The sequence below is a fragment of the Caretta caretta genome, chromosome 1 (genome assembly GCF_965140235.1).
Source record: "Caretta caretta isolate rCarCar2 chromosome 1, rCarCar1.hap1, whole genome shotgun sequence".
Lineage (NCBI taxonomy): Eukaryota > Metazoa > Chordata > Testudines > Cheloniidae > Caretta > Caretta caretta.
Genome location: NC_134206.1, coordinates 5,175,571 through 5,193,139, shown reverse-complemented (window position 1 = coordinate 5,193,139; position 17,569 = coordinate 5,175,571). Strand labels below are relative to the sequence as shown.

The window sequence follows — 17,569 nt, the reverse complement described above, 5'->3', positions numbered from 1 at the left end:
TCCACCACTTCTCCATTCACCATGGAGAGTTGTTCATAGACATGGCTAAGGATAAGATTAAGTCATAGAAGTCACAGATTCTGTGACTTTCGGAGACCTCTGTGACATTTACCACTTCAGCCCTGGGGCAGCGGGTGGAGGCTCCTGAGCTCTCAGTCGCCATGTGTGGCCAAGGAACCAGCAGCTTTCAGCCACCTCTGGCGGTGGGGGTATGTGGCCCTCCAAGTGGCTCTTGGCCGTGTGGGGACCCAGATCTCTGAGCTGCCACTGGCAGTGGGAGCCGTGGAGCTCTCTCACATGGGCTGCAGCAGGGGCTCTGGACCTCTGAGGTGCTGGGGCTGCAGTGGGGGCCACAGAGCTGTTATCTGCAGTGGCAGTAAGTGCTGGACCGTCACCCGTCCTGAAGTGTGGCTCAGGCTGTCATACTCCTGATGAGGCTTTAATCTTCCCCATTTCAGTCTCCCCCGCAGACCCTCGTGACCTGTTGGTGACTTTTACTAAAACTATCTGTGACAAAAAACCTTAGTCATGACTATTCAACTGGTCTGCCCCTCTTCCTGAAAAAAATTGTGTTGTGGGCCAGGATATCCCTCCCCGGGTGAACGCATTCTGGATGCTGTCGAGGGTTGTGGTGAATGCAGGCCCATGGACCGATTCAGGCAGTCCGATTCAAAACATAGAGAATCCCTCTAGGCAAAACCTTAAGTTACAAAAAGATACAAAAAACAGGAATACACATGTCCTCCAGGACAGTGAATTTCCAAGCCAAAACAAAGAAATCCAAAAGCATTTTCTAGCTAGATTTCTTACTAACTGTACAGGAGTTGAAGGGCTTGCATCCTTGATCTGTTCCCAGCAACGGTATCACACAGACAGACAAAGGCTTTTCCCCCCTCCAGATTTGAAAGTACCTTGTCCCTCATTGGTCATTTTGGGTCAGGTGCCAGCGAGGTTACCTTAGCTTCTTAACCCTTTTCTGGTGAAAGGATTTTCCTTCTGCTAGGAGTACAACTCGTAAGAACTGCACAGTCAAGGAAGGCTGACTTTTTTTACAGATTGTTTGTGAGCATACTCTTCCTCCATGCCAGGGGTAACTGGGGAACCATGGCGCTCACAGAACTTCTGGTCTTCCTCCCAAACTGCATCCCACTTAGTGCTGGTTCACATACTCTCTGACAATTTGACAGTTCCCTGATGGACACTGCAGGCCTGAGGAGATATCGTCTCTTGTGTCTGCAGAACTTTGCGTGAACTTTGTGTCTGCAGAACTTCTGCAGGTGTATTTGACTACTTTGTCACGAAGCTCTTTCGTTTTGACCCCATAAATGATAGGGTTGAGCATGGGAGGGATGAGGAGATAGAGGTCAGCTAAGATGATATGAACATAGGGTGCGATGCCTTGACCAAAGTAGTGTGTAAGAATGGAGAAGAAGGTAGGGGTATAATATGTCAGCATCACACAGATGTGGGCTGTGCAAGTGTTAAGGGCTTTCTGGTGGGCTTTATGAGAGGAGATTCTGAGGACGGCCCTGATGATCAGACCATACGACAGGGCAATGAACGTCAGGTCAAACCCATTGATTACAAACATTAGCACAAAACCATATATCCTGCTGACTCTGATGTCCCCACACACCATCTTCACCATAGCTATGTACTCGCATTGTGTGTGGGGGATAATGCGGTTGGCACAGAATGTCTGCTGACTGAGGAGCAGGGGCAGGGGCAGAATGAAGAGAACAGCTCTTATGAAACCTACAAGCCCTAGCTTAGCTATTTGTGCATTGCTGAGGATGGTGGCATATCTCAGAGGGTTACATATGGCAACGTAGCGATCAAAGGCCATTGTCACGAGGGTGGATGAGTGCATCACAGAAATCGTGTGGAGGAAGAACATCTGGGTGAGGCAGCCAGCCACAGTAATGCCTTTCAAATTGAACCAAAATATGCCCAGTGCCTTTGGCACAACAAAGGTAGGTGTGGCAATGTCTGTAAGTGCCAGCATGCAGAGCAGGAGGTACATCGGCTTCTGCAGAGTCTGTTCCTTACCTACAACAGACAGAAGCGTGACATTTCCCAACAGGCTGATAATGTAGAATGTAAAGAAAGGGATGGAAATCCAGATGTGGGCAGCCTCCAGGCCAGGGATGCCCGTTAGGATGAAAGTTGAAGTGTCAGAGTGGGTGAAGTTGAAAGGTGCCATGAAGCAGTTGATGCATCGATATGACTCAGAAATGCTCAAGGTGCCTGTAAAGGGAGAAAAGCACAGCAAGGGGGTTCTTATTTGTAAAAAATAATATGGTAAATATGTTATAGTTATGAACATTCTCGGAGTCTTCTTGAGTGAGGAGTGAAGAACTACCGACGATGTCACTCCCTACTTTCCATAGATCTAGAATACGGAGGGAACCGTTTGTTTCAAAACTTGGTTTCCAGACTCGTTTGTGGGAAGATTACAGACTCCCCAAAATGGAGTCCAGAGTTATGTGGCCTGGTCACATGGCCTTTTAGAGTCATAGCATCCACTACGTATAGTCTGTCTGAAGCATTCTCAGGGAGGCTCACCAGGTGGGAGATAAGTTTCTCTAAAGGCCTATTGTTTCCCCCAAAGTCTCATTGCCCTGAATAGGCCCTTCCCAACCATCTATCTAGACTGACATCAAGTTCCCTAGTGGGCGTTACTCACTTGTAACTACATTTGAAATACAGGGAAGTAATCAAAATTCAGAACTTTTGACCAAAATCATCAATACATACAAATAGGATAACCATATTCAGAAAGTCATAACTTTTCCAATAACATCTTACATGACCCATCTTGCATAAACTGTATCATAATTATGCTATAATCATATCATCATATCATCATATCACAATGAACAATATGGGGTACATTGTTACAAAAATATCAAATGTTATTTCTACCAATGAAATGCCTGAAGTTAGAGAACAACAACAAATGGAAACAAAACTGAGTAAAACTTGTGACACCCAGATTGTAGTTCTGTGGCTTGCCATGGGAAAGAGACTCTGAATCTCGCCAAACACACTCTGTACCATGAAAGGTCCCAAAGTTGGCCTTGGACCAACAATCACAAAGAAAAAAATAATTTCAACAGCACTGCCCACCTGTCCACCTACATGCTGCTTTGCAACCCTGTGATGTTCCCCTCTGGTGTTATCTGGACTGGTGATCTGGTTGGTCACCCCAGTCCTTAGCTTTGGTAGCCAGCCTTACCCTGCTCAGCTGTGAGAACCCCACTCCTGGGCTGTTCACGCTCAGTCTTGGACATGTAAACTGCTCTTTGGATTATGCAACCGAATGACACTAGCCAATATCTCCTTTCCCAGACACAACCTTACTCTTGCAGTGTGCAGGTGTACCCGCAGGGCACTCCAAGCTTATGTGAGTTTGTCAGTTTAAGAAAGAAATGGAAATGCCCCAGGCTTGTTATCCCAAGGGGAGTCTCTTACACGCTTCAAACCAAACACACTGCTTCAGGTAGAATAAACAACAAATGTATTAAGTACAAAGATAGAATTTAAGTGATATTCAGTGATAGGCAAAAAGTCAGAGTGGTTACCAAAAGAAAAGGAAATGTAAGCACACTGTCTAAACTCTCAATCCTATTAGACTGGGCAACATCTAGATTAAGGATTTTTCTCACCCCACTGAATATTGCAGTCCTTAATATACAAGTTTCCTGTGTAAACCTGGGCCAATCTCCCCTGTTGGAGTCTTGTCTTCTCAGTGGGGGCAGGAGAAGGGCCCAGTATGTGTCCGCTCTGTCTGTTTTATAGCCTCAATCCATGTGCTTGGGGGGCACAAGTCCAGGCATGTCTGGGGGGCATTGCTGAGTCTCTCCAAGCAAGGTTGAGCAATTCCCTCTGTGGGGCTTCGTGCACGTGAGTCATTGCATTGGAGCTCCCTTGCTGGACAAGGGCTCTTGATGGGTTGTTTGACACCCTGCCCGGGGATTGGTCACTTTCCTTGCTGTTGCCTCTGGAGAGCTAATATCTGATTTATTCCCCAATTTACAACATGTTTTAGTGACCACCATACAACACCATAATCATAACTCCATATTCATTAATGATACACATGTATGGATAGAGGCATGATTTCAACAGATCATAACCTTTCCCTGATACCTTACAAGGCATGTTTTCTATGTAAAATCATGTTTATATGAAAATGAGGACTATGGCGGTTACAGTATGCTCCCCGGTGATAGAGAATGTCTCACCTCCCCCCTTAGTTTGCTACAAGAGGGTTAGCCACCGACTAGCTCAAAGGCAGGGTGTGTTATCGCTCTCTTGGCACCCAGCCTTCAAGGCCATGAGGCGGTGTCATAAATATAAAGTGAAGGGGAAAACTCCTCTCACCTGTAAAGGGTTAAGAAGCTAAAGGTAACCTCGCTGGCACCTGACCAAAATGACCAATGAGGAGACAAGATACTTTCAAAAGCTGGGAGGAGGGAGAGGAACAAAGGGTCTCAGTCTGTCTATATGCTGTCTTTGCCAGGGATAGACCAGGAATGGAGTCTTAGAACTTTTAGTAAGTAATCTAGCGAGGTACGTGTTAGATTATGATTTCTTTAAATGGCTGAGAAAAGAATTGTGCTGAATAGAATAACTATTCCTGTCTGTGTATCTTTTTTGTAACTTAAGGTTTTGCCTAGAGGGGTTCTCTATGTTTTGAATCTAATTACCCTGTAAGGTATCTCCCATCCTGATTTTACAGAGGTGATTTCTTTACTTCTATTTACTTCTATTTTTATTAAAAGTCTCCTTGTAAGAAAAATGAATATTTTTTCATTGTTCTCAGATCCAAGGGTTTGGGTCTGTGGTCACCTATACAAATTGGTGAGGCTTTTTAACCAACATTTCCCAGGAAAGGGGGGGTGCAAGTGTTGGGAGGATTGCTCATTGTTCTTAAGATCCAAGGGTCTGGGTCTGTAGTCACCTAGGCAAATTGGTGAGGCTTTTTACCAAACCTTGTCCAGGAAGTGGGGTGCAAGGTTTTGGGAAGTATTTTGGGGGGAAATAATATTTTGTACCTTGGGGAAGTTTTGACCTAAGCTGGTAAAGATAAGCTTAGGAGGTTTTTCATGCAGGTCCCCACATCTGTACCCTAGTGTTCAGAGTGGGGAAGGAACCTTGACAGGTGGTGTGCCTCAGTTTCCCCATTCAGACACTGCAAACCAGGTTTCTATGCTATGATCAGATTTAAATCTGTTTGCAGCTATTAACTATGAACTAGACTTACCATAAGGTTTAACATCAGTCATCAAATTCTTATCCCAAAACTTTACATTCATACCTTTTTTTGAATCACAGGCATTGGAGCTGCAACTAGATGTAAAGAGACACAGATATTTTCCAAAAAAAGTATCAGAAATAGCATCCTGAAAAACTGGGACCTGGATTGGGGTACCCTCCGTCACCCCTTCCTCTGTCCCTGAGAAGTAAGCTGTGGGACTGCTCCCCTCCAGGAAGCCAGTTACACAGTTCCCTCTCAAAACCTGAGTCAAATGCTGTCAGGGTTCCCTCCCCACCCTGAGCTCTGGGGTACAGATGTGGGGTCCCGCATGAAACACCCCCTAAGTGTATTTCTACCAGCATAGGTGAAAAATTCCCCAAAGGCACAAATCATTTCCTTGTCCTTGGATGGTATTGCTACCACCACCAAGTGATTTAGACAAAAATCCAGGAAAAAAGGGCCACTTTGAGCCCTTGTTTCCCCAAAATATTCCCCGGAAAGCCCTTCACCCCTTTCCTGGGGAGGCTTGAGAAAAATATACTAGCCAATTGGTTACAAAGTGAGCACAGAGGAAACCCCTGGCTTTTTAGGACCCTGAAAATCAATCAGGTTCTGAAAAGGAGAACTTTTTTTTTTTTTAAGTAAAAGAATCACACCTGGAAAATCAGGATGGAAGGTAACTTTACAGAGTAAATAAAAAAGTAAAACACAGAGGATTCCCGACTGGGCTCAGCTTCAAAGTTACAAAAAACAAGAATAAAACTCCCTCTTAGCATATGGAAAATTCACAATCTAAAACAAAAGATAACAAAGGCATTTCCCTGCCTTTACTTACAATTTCTGTAATTGTAATGTATCATTTCAGGTATCTTTTCAGGAGATGATTTACCAGCTTGGTCTCTGTCTCTCTCTGTGTCCAGAGAGGGGACACACAAAGAGAGCACAGATAAAAACTCTTCCCCCCCACTCCAGATTTGAAAGTATCTTCTTCCCTTATTGGTCCAGTTGGCGAGGTGCCAACCAGGTTATCTGACCTTCTTAACCCCTTACAGGTAAAGGGACTCTGTACCTCTGGACAGGAGGGATTTTATGTTACCGCATACATCAAGGTTGTTACCCTTCCCTTTATATTTATGACACAGTCTGTGTACCTGGGTTCCCAGATGCTGATGCAGCCTTCCTTCTAGTGTCCTCGGCATTATGCCCCAAGTGACGAGTGGGGAGACATTCCTCTACCCCCACTATTCCTTCCCCAGTTTCCTCCTCTGGGACCCCTCCTAAGACACATTTCTGTGTGCTCCATAGGAAGTGATCTTTCCTTTGTTCAGCTGCAAAACTCTACCAGTTAACAGCTGAGACAGTTTCCTTACTCACTGACAACATCTCCCCTGCCTCTGTGCCTGAGGGCATGTTGCCTAGTCTCAGCCCCCTCCCATAATTGGAAGCATCCTGCTTCCGTGTGTTACAGAGTGACAGGAATCCTCACTCACCTCAGTGGTTTCTGAGATTCCCTGCCCCTTCTCTAGGCTCTCCTCTGGGACACATTTCTCTATGCTCCCTAGAGTTTGTCTCTGGTTCAGCTGTGACCTGCTGGAAGCTAACAACCTGGACAGTTCTCTCCCTGGCAGGTATTACACCCCATCCCTTCCTGATGTGATGTTTCCTCCAGCTTGAGTGCACGAGTTGTTCTAAACCACCCTCCCGCCTGGAAGCATGTGGCTTCCCCCTGTTGCAGAAGAATCAAGGAGACTCTCTCCCATTCTATCAGCAGTTCCTGAGAACTTACCCTTTCCTTCACCGGTCCCAGGATAAAACTCACTCCTGCGGCAGGCAAATACTTTAAGCTGAGCTGCACAGAAAAAACATGATCACGGAGCAGGTCGACAAAGAGGTGTTCCATTACTCCACAGTCCAAACACTTTCCAGACCTTCCCACACCACAAGGATTTTACCTAGTGGTATAAGGAATCTGCTTTCGCCCACCCTCACAATCTCTGCCGTGTGGCCAGGTAGCACACTGGCCTTTGAGACCACATTCTGCTGAACCACAGAGATATGAGCTCCTGTATCCCTCTGCCTCAAGTACTCCATCCATTTGGAGAGCGTTAACATGCTCCATGTCTGGTTCTGCAGAGGCTAATCTCCTAAAACCAATATGATTGGTTTCAGTTGCTTGGGGAGTTTCTGGGGTGAGGACAGCAGAACTAACATGAACTATTGATTGCCGGCTTCCTCCTAGCACAGGCCATTTATTCCTCAAGTGATCAGTGGAATTACACTGACAGCACCTTTTGAGCTCTTCTGCTTTTACAGGAGAGTTGGGATGGGGGTTAGAGGAATGTTTTTGGGTAAGAGAATGTTTAGGCTCCCATCCCCCTACTGTCTTCCCAGGGGCAAAATGGGACCCTCCCTTCCCACCAGTTGTCAACCCCTCTTTCTGTGGCCTGCCCTCAATAGACACCTGAGTCTAATCGAAGTCATCAGCTAAAAATGCCATCTCAGCCCCAGACTTTACATCTTTGTCCCACAGACACTGCTTTACTTCAGCCGTACTTAATAAATGCTCTTGAGCAACAAGTCCAAGTATTTCTTCAAAACTTGCCACCTCTTTACCCCTCACCCATTTTCCCAAAAAATCTTTCACATTCTTTAAATATTCCCCATTACTCATCCCAATAACCCTCTTAAGATTCCTAAATTTAACTCTATATATTTCAGGGGTAATCTGAAAACTTCGCAAAACTGTATCTTTAAATTTACAGTAGTCTCTAAAGCATCTTCATTAGGCATTCCATTGAAATCATTTGGAGCTTTGCCAGTGAATTTTGCAATCAGGGTAGGGGCTCTCTTACAAGCAGGGATTTTATGTATCACCTACAGCCTGTCGAAGGCAGTCAGATATTCAGCAATATCGTACTCCTGACTGTCTGCAGGACATGAGTGTTCCCATTTGTGGATTTTTGGAGTGATGGGAGTCATTGGAGTCAGGGGCCTCTGGTTCTGCTTCTCTATGAAGTCCAGTTGGTGTTTTCACCCTCTCACTTTCTCCTCTCTCTTTTTTGCTCTTTTTCTTCCATAGCCCTGCTGTGCAGCTTCCTCCCTGGCTGCCTCTTCCTCCGTAGCCCCTTGGGGTGCAGCCTCCTCTTCTTTGACCTCATTGCTGCCTGCCACGTTTGAAACTTGCCGTAGTTTCCCTTCTCTGCTGCTTCCAGTTTTGCCAGCTCTAGTTTTGTAGCTCCAGCGTTGGTTGTCATTTTTTTGCTTTCTTGTGCTTAATTCCCTCATTGAACTTAAACAAACAGAAAATGACATAACAGTGCCTCCTCCTGACTGTCCTTAGCCACTGCACCTTCTCACAGGATGAAGGATGGTCCAGATGAGGACGGTGTCAGAGACAACCTGCTACAGTGTGGTCCACTTTACATTCCAGGCTGAGACACCTCCCGGACGCAGGAGGGCTCATGATGCCTCTTTGGGCTGTGCATTGGGGAGGACGTCCATCCCCCATTTTGCAGAATTTCAGGACTCTGAGTCACTCTGATCTGGATACTGCATTCCACAGAATATCAGGGTTGGAAGGGACCTTAGGAGGTCATCACAGTGTCCCGCTGTCCCACCCCCAGCCCCCACACACTGTGTGTTTCTCGACTTCCCCCAATAACATTTGCAACACCACCTCTAAGCCAGAAACCTGCTTTTAATTTTACTGCCTTTTGTGTTTCTCATCCTCTCCAGAAACAGAGATGTGGGGGCTCAGAGGGAGCAGACCCCTCTCCCCCCTTGAAAAAAATGTTATCCTATTTGTTTTGAAGGTTTAAGCCTGTGAGTTGGAGATATCAGCAACTTTTCTGTCAGTTCTTCTTGGGTCCTAAGAAGCTCACCCGTCCTTAGAGGCCACAGGAGAGCTCCACATGAAGTCACTGGAGACTCAGCGCTGATTTAAATCAGGGCATTTATTTAAGTCACTACATGTGGATTACGGGGGAACTCCTGGATCCGTTGGGAATTTGGCCTTTGATCTCAAAGGGGACCAGATTCACCCTGAGTGTTTAACTTTGGGCTCCCGGCTGTGAAAATCACGGCTTTGGGTCCTGCTGCAGAAAGTGCGATTCTGTTAGGGTGCTGAAAGAGTCTGAAGGAAACCCCCAGTTCATGGGGTGCTCTGAGACCGGGAATGAAAGTTGGGAATTTCAAAACACAGGGTCCCTGATTTTGCTCTCAGAGAGGACAGTGTCAATCTGGAGTGACCCAGTGAAGACAGAATGTGAAAGCAGAATATAGCCAGTGTGTGGCCCATTCTCGTTGTGAACTCTCTGGCTCACAGGTACCCACTGCAGAGGCTTTGGCTGCATTTCCTAACAGGGCAGTGACATTGCTGAACTGGAAAACTTGAGCGAACCAGAGGAAAAAGCACACAGCACAACAAAAAAAAAAAAAAAAAAAAAAAGGAAGTTACTGAGACAGATAGAAGGAAACAGTAAGAGAAAAGGAACTAAATTTAAAACACAATATTTGTCTAAACTCTTTCCAATACATTTATAGTTCCAATTTGACCAGGTAAATCCCTTGGTGTTTCCGAGAGTACTAAAAACTCAGCACTAACCTTAATGCAGAAACAGGCAAGTCACCGCAATCCTGCTCAGCAGAGAAAGGAAATCTCCTTATGGCTACTGCAAGGCAGAGGCTTGAGAATCAGTGTGTGAATGTCACATGGCTGACACTTCACATGTTGCACAGCGACCTTTATGATCCCCCTGAACACTCCCCGCGAACTGTCAGGTTGCCCAGGACTCCCATAGAATTCCCTGGACTCTGTGAGCAGCGGGAAAAGCAGAAAATAGACCGTAGAGAACTTCAGCCTAAGAGCCCCCCTGGGAGTGAAGAAATGATCTGCCAATAACAGGGGCTCAGATTTACAGAGCAAAATGCAGTTTGCGAACGGTTCAGTGCAGCACATGGTGATAGATTTCTTTCCTGTGTGTAGTGCACTTCCACCTGCACTCACTGGGAACGCTGCCACAAGATTGGGGGCCAAAAACACATTTCACTTGATGGTAGCATTGTACCACTGCACACCACCCATGCAGCTGTAATAGCCATTCCCTTCGCCTCTGAAAAATCAGTGCCACTCTGTCGCATCCAAATTACATGATCCTGAACTAATGCAAGCTGAAATGCGTGTAAAAGGGTTTCTTCTCATAGGATTCTGACATCAATGGTAGTTGCCAGTGGCCCTTGGGAGGTGCTAACTTGTTTTATGTCTGACAGCTACCAACTGTTTTAATGGTTAATCTACTCTCTGCATCAGGGAGGCATCACATTTCACTTCTTTGTTGACCTTTCACAGATTGGTGCAGAAATGGGTTATGATATCCTGGGTCAGAGCTAGTCCAACGGGACTTCTCCACTGACTGCGTGATTACTTCCTCTCTTCCCGTGCTAAAATGACCGTGCTTCGGTGAGAACATGGGTGAGAACATGGTGATACAGGAATCAAAGAACTGCTACATGTGGCTCTCCTGTTTGGGCTACTGTCCCTAGCCCCATACTTGCGTCATAGATGCCTTGCGGCCAAATTTGAGGTCCAGAGGGTATAAGACGGATGGGTTGTCACCCCTGGGGTGCAGTCTGGGAGCCATGAGAAATGCTGCACCCCTCTAACCACCCAACTGGGCTGGCCCTGTTTCAAACTGCTTTGCTGGAGATTCAGTCTCTCCAGGCCCTGTGATCACCAACACTAGAGCAGATGGTGCCACACACTGAAACAGAGCTACCTGAGAGTTTAGCGAACCTCCTAAGTATAAACAGCAGACCCCAGCCAATTTCTCCATTTTGTTTCCAATTGTTATTGAATGTTATTTACATAACTTCAGACATTTCACTGGTGGAAAGAACCACCGATCTTTGCACCTCAGCTGCTTCAATCTCCTACCATATCCTGGACCCGCTGTATGAATTCTCTTCCCCATCCCAGGCTGCCTTGCTTCCAACATCATGCTAGTTGCCAGTGTCTTCTCCATACACCTCAGTCACCTGTGGATTCCACAACCTCCGAGCTGCCCCACGCTCCCCACAACTCTTCTTCTGCAGGGGGTGAGATGACTCCCATCAAACCGGCTCCCTTGGCAGGGAGGAGTGACATACTGGTCAGAAATCTACACACAGGTCGCAAATGCTGAGGAACCTATGCTGCTTCTCTTATTACACCGATACACAGTACATGGTGTTTCAAGGACTGCTGCTCAGGAAAAACTCACAGGCTGAGAATTATGCACATTATATAATGAGAGCGGGCAACTCTGGGACATGTGAGGGCCTAGATCAATACAGCTGCCACATGCAGGCACCACTGGTAGCTGACTGACACAGTGGGCCAGTGTGAGACAGATGTTAAACCCAGGATGCTCTGGGACGATTTGCTAGCCAGCTCTGTTAGTTATGAATGGTGAGGGTTGTACATTCATCCTTAGTGCAAAGATTTTATGGGGTGTGTGAAGGTTCCTTCCACACTCTGAACTCTAGGGTACAGATGTGGGGACCTGCATGAAAACCTCCTAAGCTTACTTTTACCAGCTTAGATTAAAACTTCCCCAAGGTACAAAATTATTTTACCCTTGGATTTCCACTGCCACCACCAAACTTTATCTGGGTTTACTGGGAAACATAGTTTGGACATGTCTTTTCCCCCCAAATCCTCCCAACCCTTGCACCCCACTTCCTGCGAAGGTTTGGTAAAAATCCTCACCAATTTGAATAGGTGACCACAGACCCAAACCCTGGGATCTTAGAACAATGAAAAAACATTCAGTTTTCTTACAAGAAGACTTTTAATAGAAGTAAAGGAATCACCTCTGTAAAATCGGAATGGTAGATACCTTACAGGGTAATTAGATTCAAAACATAGAGAATCCCTCTAGGTAAAACATTAAGTTAAAAAAAAACACACACACAGACAGGAATAGTCATTCTATTCAGCACAATTCTTTTCTCATCCATTTAAAGAAATCATTATCTAACACATACCGAGGTAGATTACTTACTAAAAGTTCTAAGATTCCATTCCTGTTCTATCCCTGGCAAAAGCAGCATACAGACAGACCCAGACCCTTTGTTTTTCTCCCTCCTGCCAGCTTTTGAAAGTATCTTGTCTCCTCATTGGTCATTTTGGTCAGGTGCCAGCGAGGTTATCTTTAGCTTCTTAACCCTTTACAGGTGAGAGGATTTTTCCTCTGTCCAGGAGGGATTTTAAAGGCGTTTACCCTTCCCTTTATATTTATGACAGGGCGAAGTTATTATTTTTCTCACCTAAAACTTTTTTGCATGCAGCGCCTTATGGGATCCCTCAGGTTCATGAAATACACACAGAGTGCACATTTTCCAAGGCAGAGCTGTCACCTGAGAATTATGGTTAAATTCAACATACTCATGAATAGAAAATTGTTCTAATGCTTAATTAACTGACACCATTTAAAATGTACACTTTATTTCCAATCAGAAATTCTTTAACTCCAATTTCCAGCCATTGGATTGTGTTACACCTCTCAGAGTAACAGCCATGTTAGTCTGTCTCTGCAAAAAGAAAAGGAGGACTGTGGCATCTTAGCGACTAACAAACTTATATGAGCATAAGCTTTTGTGAGCTACAGCTCCCTTCATCACAAAAGCTTATAGCAAAAGCTTATGCTCAAATGAATTTGTTAGTCTCTGAGGTGTCACAAGTCCTCCTTTTCTTTTTGCTGTTACACTTCAGTATGCTAGCCTGAAAAGCCTATTATTCAATACTAGTTCACAGTGTATATCGTTTCCGACAGTTATCAAGTCACCCCTTAACCATCTTGATTAAACTAAACAGATTCAAATCTTTGAATCTATCACAACAAGGCATGTTTTCTAATTTGTACTAATTCTTGTGACCCCTCTCTGAAAACTCTTCCGTAGATAAACATCCAGTTTTAACTGGGGACACCACAACTAGACAGAGGATTCAAGAAGCAGCCACACCAGTGCCAAATACAAAGGTAAAATAACTTCTCTAACTCTCCTTGAGATTCCAGTTTTTACCATCCAAGGACCACATTGGCTCTTTCGGCCACTAGGCCACACTGGAAATTCATGTTTAGCTAATTATTCCTTCTTACAGATTGCTCTGAATCAGTGACCTGTCTTCTTTATTATTTACAATCCCCCAATTTTTTGTCATCTGCAAACGTCATTGAGATTCAGGCATGAGAAGGGTTAGCAGCTGAGTTGCTGACACATGTTTCTTCTTACATTTGTCTGTTAACATCTGTAACTTATGCCTCAGACAAAGCTGGGTGCCTGCAAGAAAGTGTCTCACCAAAAGAAACAAGGAAGGTGTCAGGCTTCCCTCCCCACTCTGAATTCTTAGGTACAGTTGTGGGGACCAGCATGAAAGCCCCCCTAAGCTTATTTTAGATTAAAACCTGGTACGCTGCCAATACCAAGCAATTTAACAAAGAATCAGGGAAGATCCCACTTGGGGACGTCTTTCCCCAAAATATCCCCCCAAGCCCTTACACCCCCTTTCCTGGGAGGCTTGAGAATAAACAAGATGAGCACAAACCAGCCTTGATTTTTAAGATCCAAAAAAACTCATCAGATTCTTAAAAAACAGAACTTTATTAGAAGAACAAAAACAGATAAGAGAACAACTCTGTAAGATCAGAATGGAAAATAATCTCACAGACAGTCAGATTCAAAACATAGAGAATCCCTCTAGGCAAAACCTTAAGTTACAAAAAGACACAAAAACAGGAATATAATTCCTCCAGCACAGCGAATTTCACAAGCCAAAACAAAGAAAACCTAATGCATTTTCTAGCTAGATTACTTACTAACTTTAGAGGAGTTCGAGGGCTTGCATCCTTGATCTGTGCCCGGCAAAGGTATCACACAGACAGACAAGCCTTTTTCCCCCCTCCAGATTTGAAAGTATCTTGTCCCCACATTGGTCATTTTGGATCAGGTGCCAGCCAGGCTACCTTAGCTTCTTAACCCTTTACTGGTGAAAGGATTTTGCCTCTGGCCAGGAGGGATTTTATAGCACTGTATGCAGAAAGGTGCTTATTCTTCCCTTTATATTTATGACAGGAGGTAACAGAGGTGCAGACCTGTTGCCCTAAACAGCAATAGCCTTGTGGCCTTCCTGCCCATTCTGTTGAGCACAAAGTCTCACTTAGCCCATGGCCTCAACTACCTCTTGTTGCAATGAGTTCCTCAGTTTAAGTAGGCATTGAGTCAAGAGAGCACTCTTTTTTTATTGGTTTTGAATTTGCCATGTTTCACTTTAATTGAATGTCCTCTTGATCTTGTGTTAGGAGACATGGAGAACACATTCTCAATCTACTCTCTACCAGGCAGTATTTTATAGATTTTCACATCTCCCCTCTAATTGATCTTCTTTGTAAGGTAACAATCCCAAACTTTTTCAACTTCCATTATGCTGCCCATTCACCTGGCTTGGTTAGCTCTCTCTGAGGACTTCTCTGGACTTGACTAGGACCTAAATAATCTTGTGCCACCTGCATATGTTGCCACATCACTGCTCAACACCCCCTTTCTAGATTGGTAATAAGTATTAAATATTTGCTCTACAGTTTGTTATAAATTGTGTAAACCCCCCACCCCTCTCCCACCACCCACTGGCTGTCCTTCACAGGCACCTTGACCATTTCTGACCCTGACTGACACATGAACCACCTCATGGCAGTTTTCAACCTCACACACTTTGACGCTTCAGCATTCTTTCTAATGGGCATCCCTGACTTGGAAGCTGCTCACGTCTGGATTTCCGTCCCTTTCTCTATTTTCTACTTTATGGGCCTGCTGGGAAATTTCATGCTTCTCTATGTTATAGCCAAGGAGCAGACTCTGCACAAGCCGATGTACCTGCCGCTCTCCATGCTGGCACTCACAGAAATCGGCACATCTACTTCCGTCATGCCAAATGCAATGTGCATATTTTGGTTCAATTTGAAAGGTATTACTGTGGGTGGCTGCCTCACGCAGATGTTCTTCATTCACGTGGCTTCTGTGACACATTCAGCCACCCTCATGACAATGGCCTTTGATCGCTGTGTCGCCATATGTAACCCTCTGAGATATGCCACTGCCATCACCAACGCATGAATAGCTAAGCTAGGGCTAGTGGGTTTGATAAGAGCTGTTCTCTTCCTTCTTCCCATGCCCCTGCTCCTGAGCAGGCAGCCATTCTGTGCCAACCACATTATCCCACATACGTGCTGTGACCACATGGCCGTGGTGAAGATGTCGTGTGGCGACATTACAGTCAACAGGATGTACGGTTTGGTAATAGCAATTGTAATCATCATGTTAGACCTGACACGTATTGCCCTTTCCTATGGTCTGTTCATCAGGGCTGTCCTCAGAGTATCCTCCAAGAAAGCCCACCAGAAATCTTTCAGCACTTGCACAGACCATATCGGTGTGATGAAGATGTCTTACCCTTCCTTCCTCTTCTCCACTGTGACATACCAGTTTGGTCAGGGAATTGCTCTCCATGTTCACATCATCTTGACCAGCCTATATTACCTCCTTCTCTCCATGTTCAATCCTATCATTTATGGGGCCAAAACCTTCGAGCTTCGTGAGAAATTGCATAAGTACACTTGCAAAATATGATTACCCGGTGCCACTGATTTTAAGCCTTCGTGACAAGAGGGTGAATGTATATCTTGTTAATCAAGGGTGCTCTGTTCTCCTTTGGCTGAGCTCAGCACTGTGGAAGTTCAAGTCTGAGAAGCTCCTCACACCTAACCTCTTATCACTGTATCACCAAGTACTGATCTCTCTGCTGCTAAGTTTCCACTTTCTCACCATCAGCTGATCTCTCTCAGTGTCATCTATCAGCCCTCAGCCCCAGAAACCCTGTCACTTGTTCTTTCCATGACTTTCAAACCAACAGAAGATACGGTAGTTTTCTGAAGCAAGGTGGCTTTCCATTATACCCTGTTTGAACCGGTATCTTGTTCAGTTTGAGAAACTGAAGCCATGCTTTCTGATAGCCAAAGGCAATAAAGTAAGGACAGTGCTGAAATATACCTGATTTTTCTACGTCCAGTTCTTCTTGAACCTTGGAGGATAAACTCAATGTTACGGTTGGAAAATGTTAATACAGGAAAGGTGCTGCAGGAATTGAGGGCATTCTAGTAGAGCTTCTTGGTGAGAGTTTTGAAACGATGTGTTTCTGAGAACTGGACCACATTACTCTGAATTTGAGGGCAGTTTGTGAAACAGATGAAACAGAGATTGTCACTATATGTCCAGGTGATTGAATTGCTTGCCTTCCTGAGTCTTTCACAACCTAGATTGGCTGATGTCTCATTTTTGCATCTATACAATGATACAAAATCTGTTATGAAGAGTCTGCACCAATGAAAGAATGATTGCACTGCTTACTGCTGATATGTATGACCAGAAGCAGAAGCATTCTACTTCCAGTGAAGACACCGAGGAGGAAATGTTGCCTTTTAGGGACAGTAACAATATAATGCAACTCAGAATATGCACATTGGCCAGCATCATTGAATGTATTTAGAAATAAATAATATAATAATGTTATTGTTGTTTTTACGCAACATAAGTTTTGGGCTCCCTTGGGCAAGGCAATTTTTAACAACATAATATGCTATTTTTTCATTAAAACACCAGCCACCCATCAATCAGGATTCAATACAAATACTGAGGGTTTGATTTTCAATTTGATTGTCATCTCATAGATTTGTAGATTATGTGGAAAAACTCCTTCTGGGGCTTTTAGCTTCTTTTCTTTTCTTTTCTTTTCTTTTCTTTTCTTTTCTTTTCTTTTCTTTTCTAAATCAGATCTATGTAAGGTATCTAACAAAACGTTTCATTTGTTACTTGATGTATAGACCATTGCATTTATTATAAAAAACCCCTGTGTTTCAAGAAAGAGATTGCGCTACTTTTAGGTTAGTTTTTAAGTTATTTGGGGCTATTAAAGCAGTAAAATGCGGCAAACCTGATGCAGTAGCTCAAGCTGAGCTGGAGGCAGAGCAGCAGCAGTCATAAAAAGAAAGGTTCAGAGAAGGATCCCTGAAGGCAGAACTGGGCTGAGGCCACAGATGCAGCACTCAGACATGTTGTATCCTTGGGAGCAGCAGTTGAGGAAGAAATCACTTGAGACACAGAGAGCTGTGAGCCATGAAAGCAGCCATTTATTTTCCACACCCTGAACTAACCAAACCAGCCCAAACTGGCTGGGCTACCCCCTAATAATCTAACTCAGTTGCCATAGCAACAACA

General features: G+C 44.7%; 1 protein-coding gene across 1 annotated transcript; it reads right to left on the bottom strand.

Annotated features, from left to right (window-relative positions):
• Positions 1-357: 357 nt before the first annotated feature.
• LOC142072979 (olfactory receptor 52P1-like) lies at positions 358-17,566 on the bottom strand. The gene is made up of 2 exons (XM_075131418.1): positions 17,286-17,566; positions 358-2,247 (listed from the first exon to the last, which is right to left on the bottom strand). Exon 2 carries the CDS (start codon positions 2,201-2,203, stop codon positions 1,151-1,153), a length of 1,053 nt encoding a protein of 350 aa, XP_074987519.1. The 5' UTR covers positions 2,204-2,247; positions 17,286-17,566; the 3' UTR covers positions 358-1,150.
• Positions 17,567-17,569: the final 3 nt, after the last annotated feature.

What these genes read in the sequence shown, in the direction of transcription:
- LOC142072979 (XM_075131418.1), bottom strand. Translation starts at nt 2,203, where the DNA reads ATGGCACCTTTCAACTTCACCCACTCTGACACTTCAACTTTCATCCTA.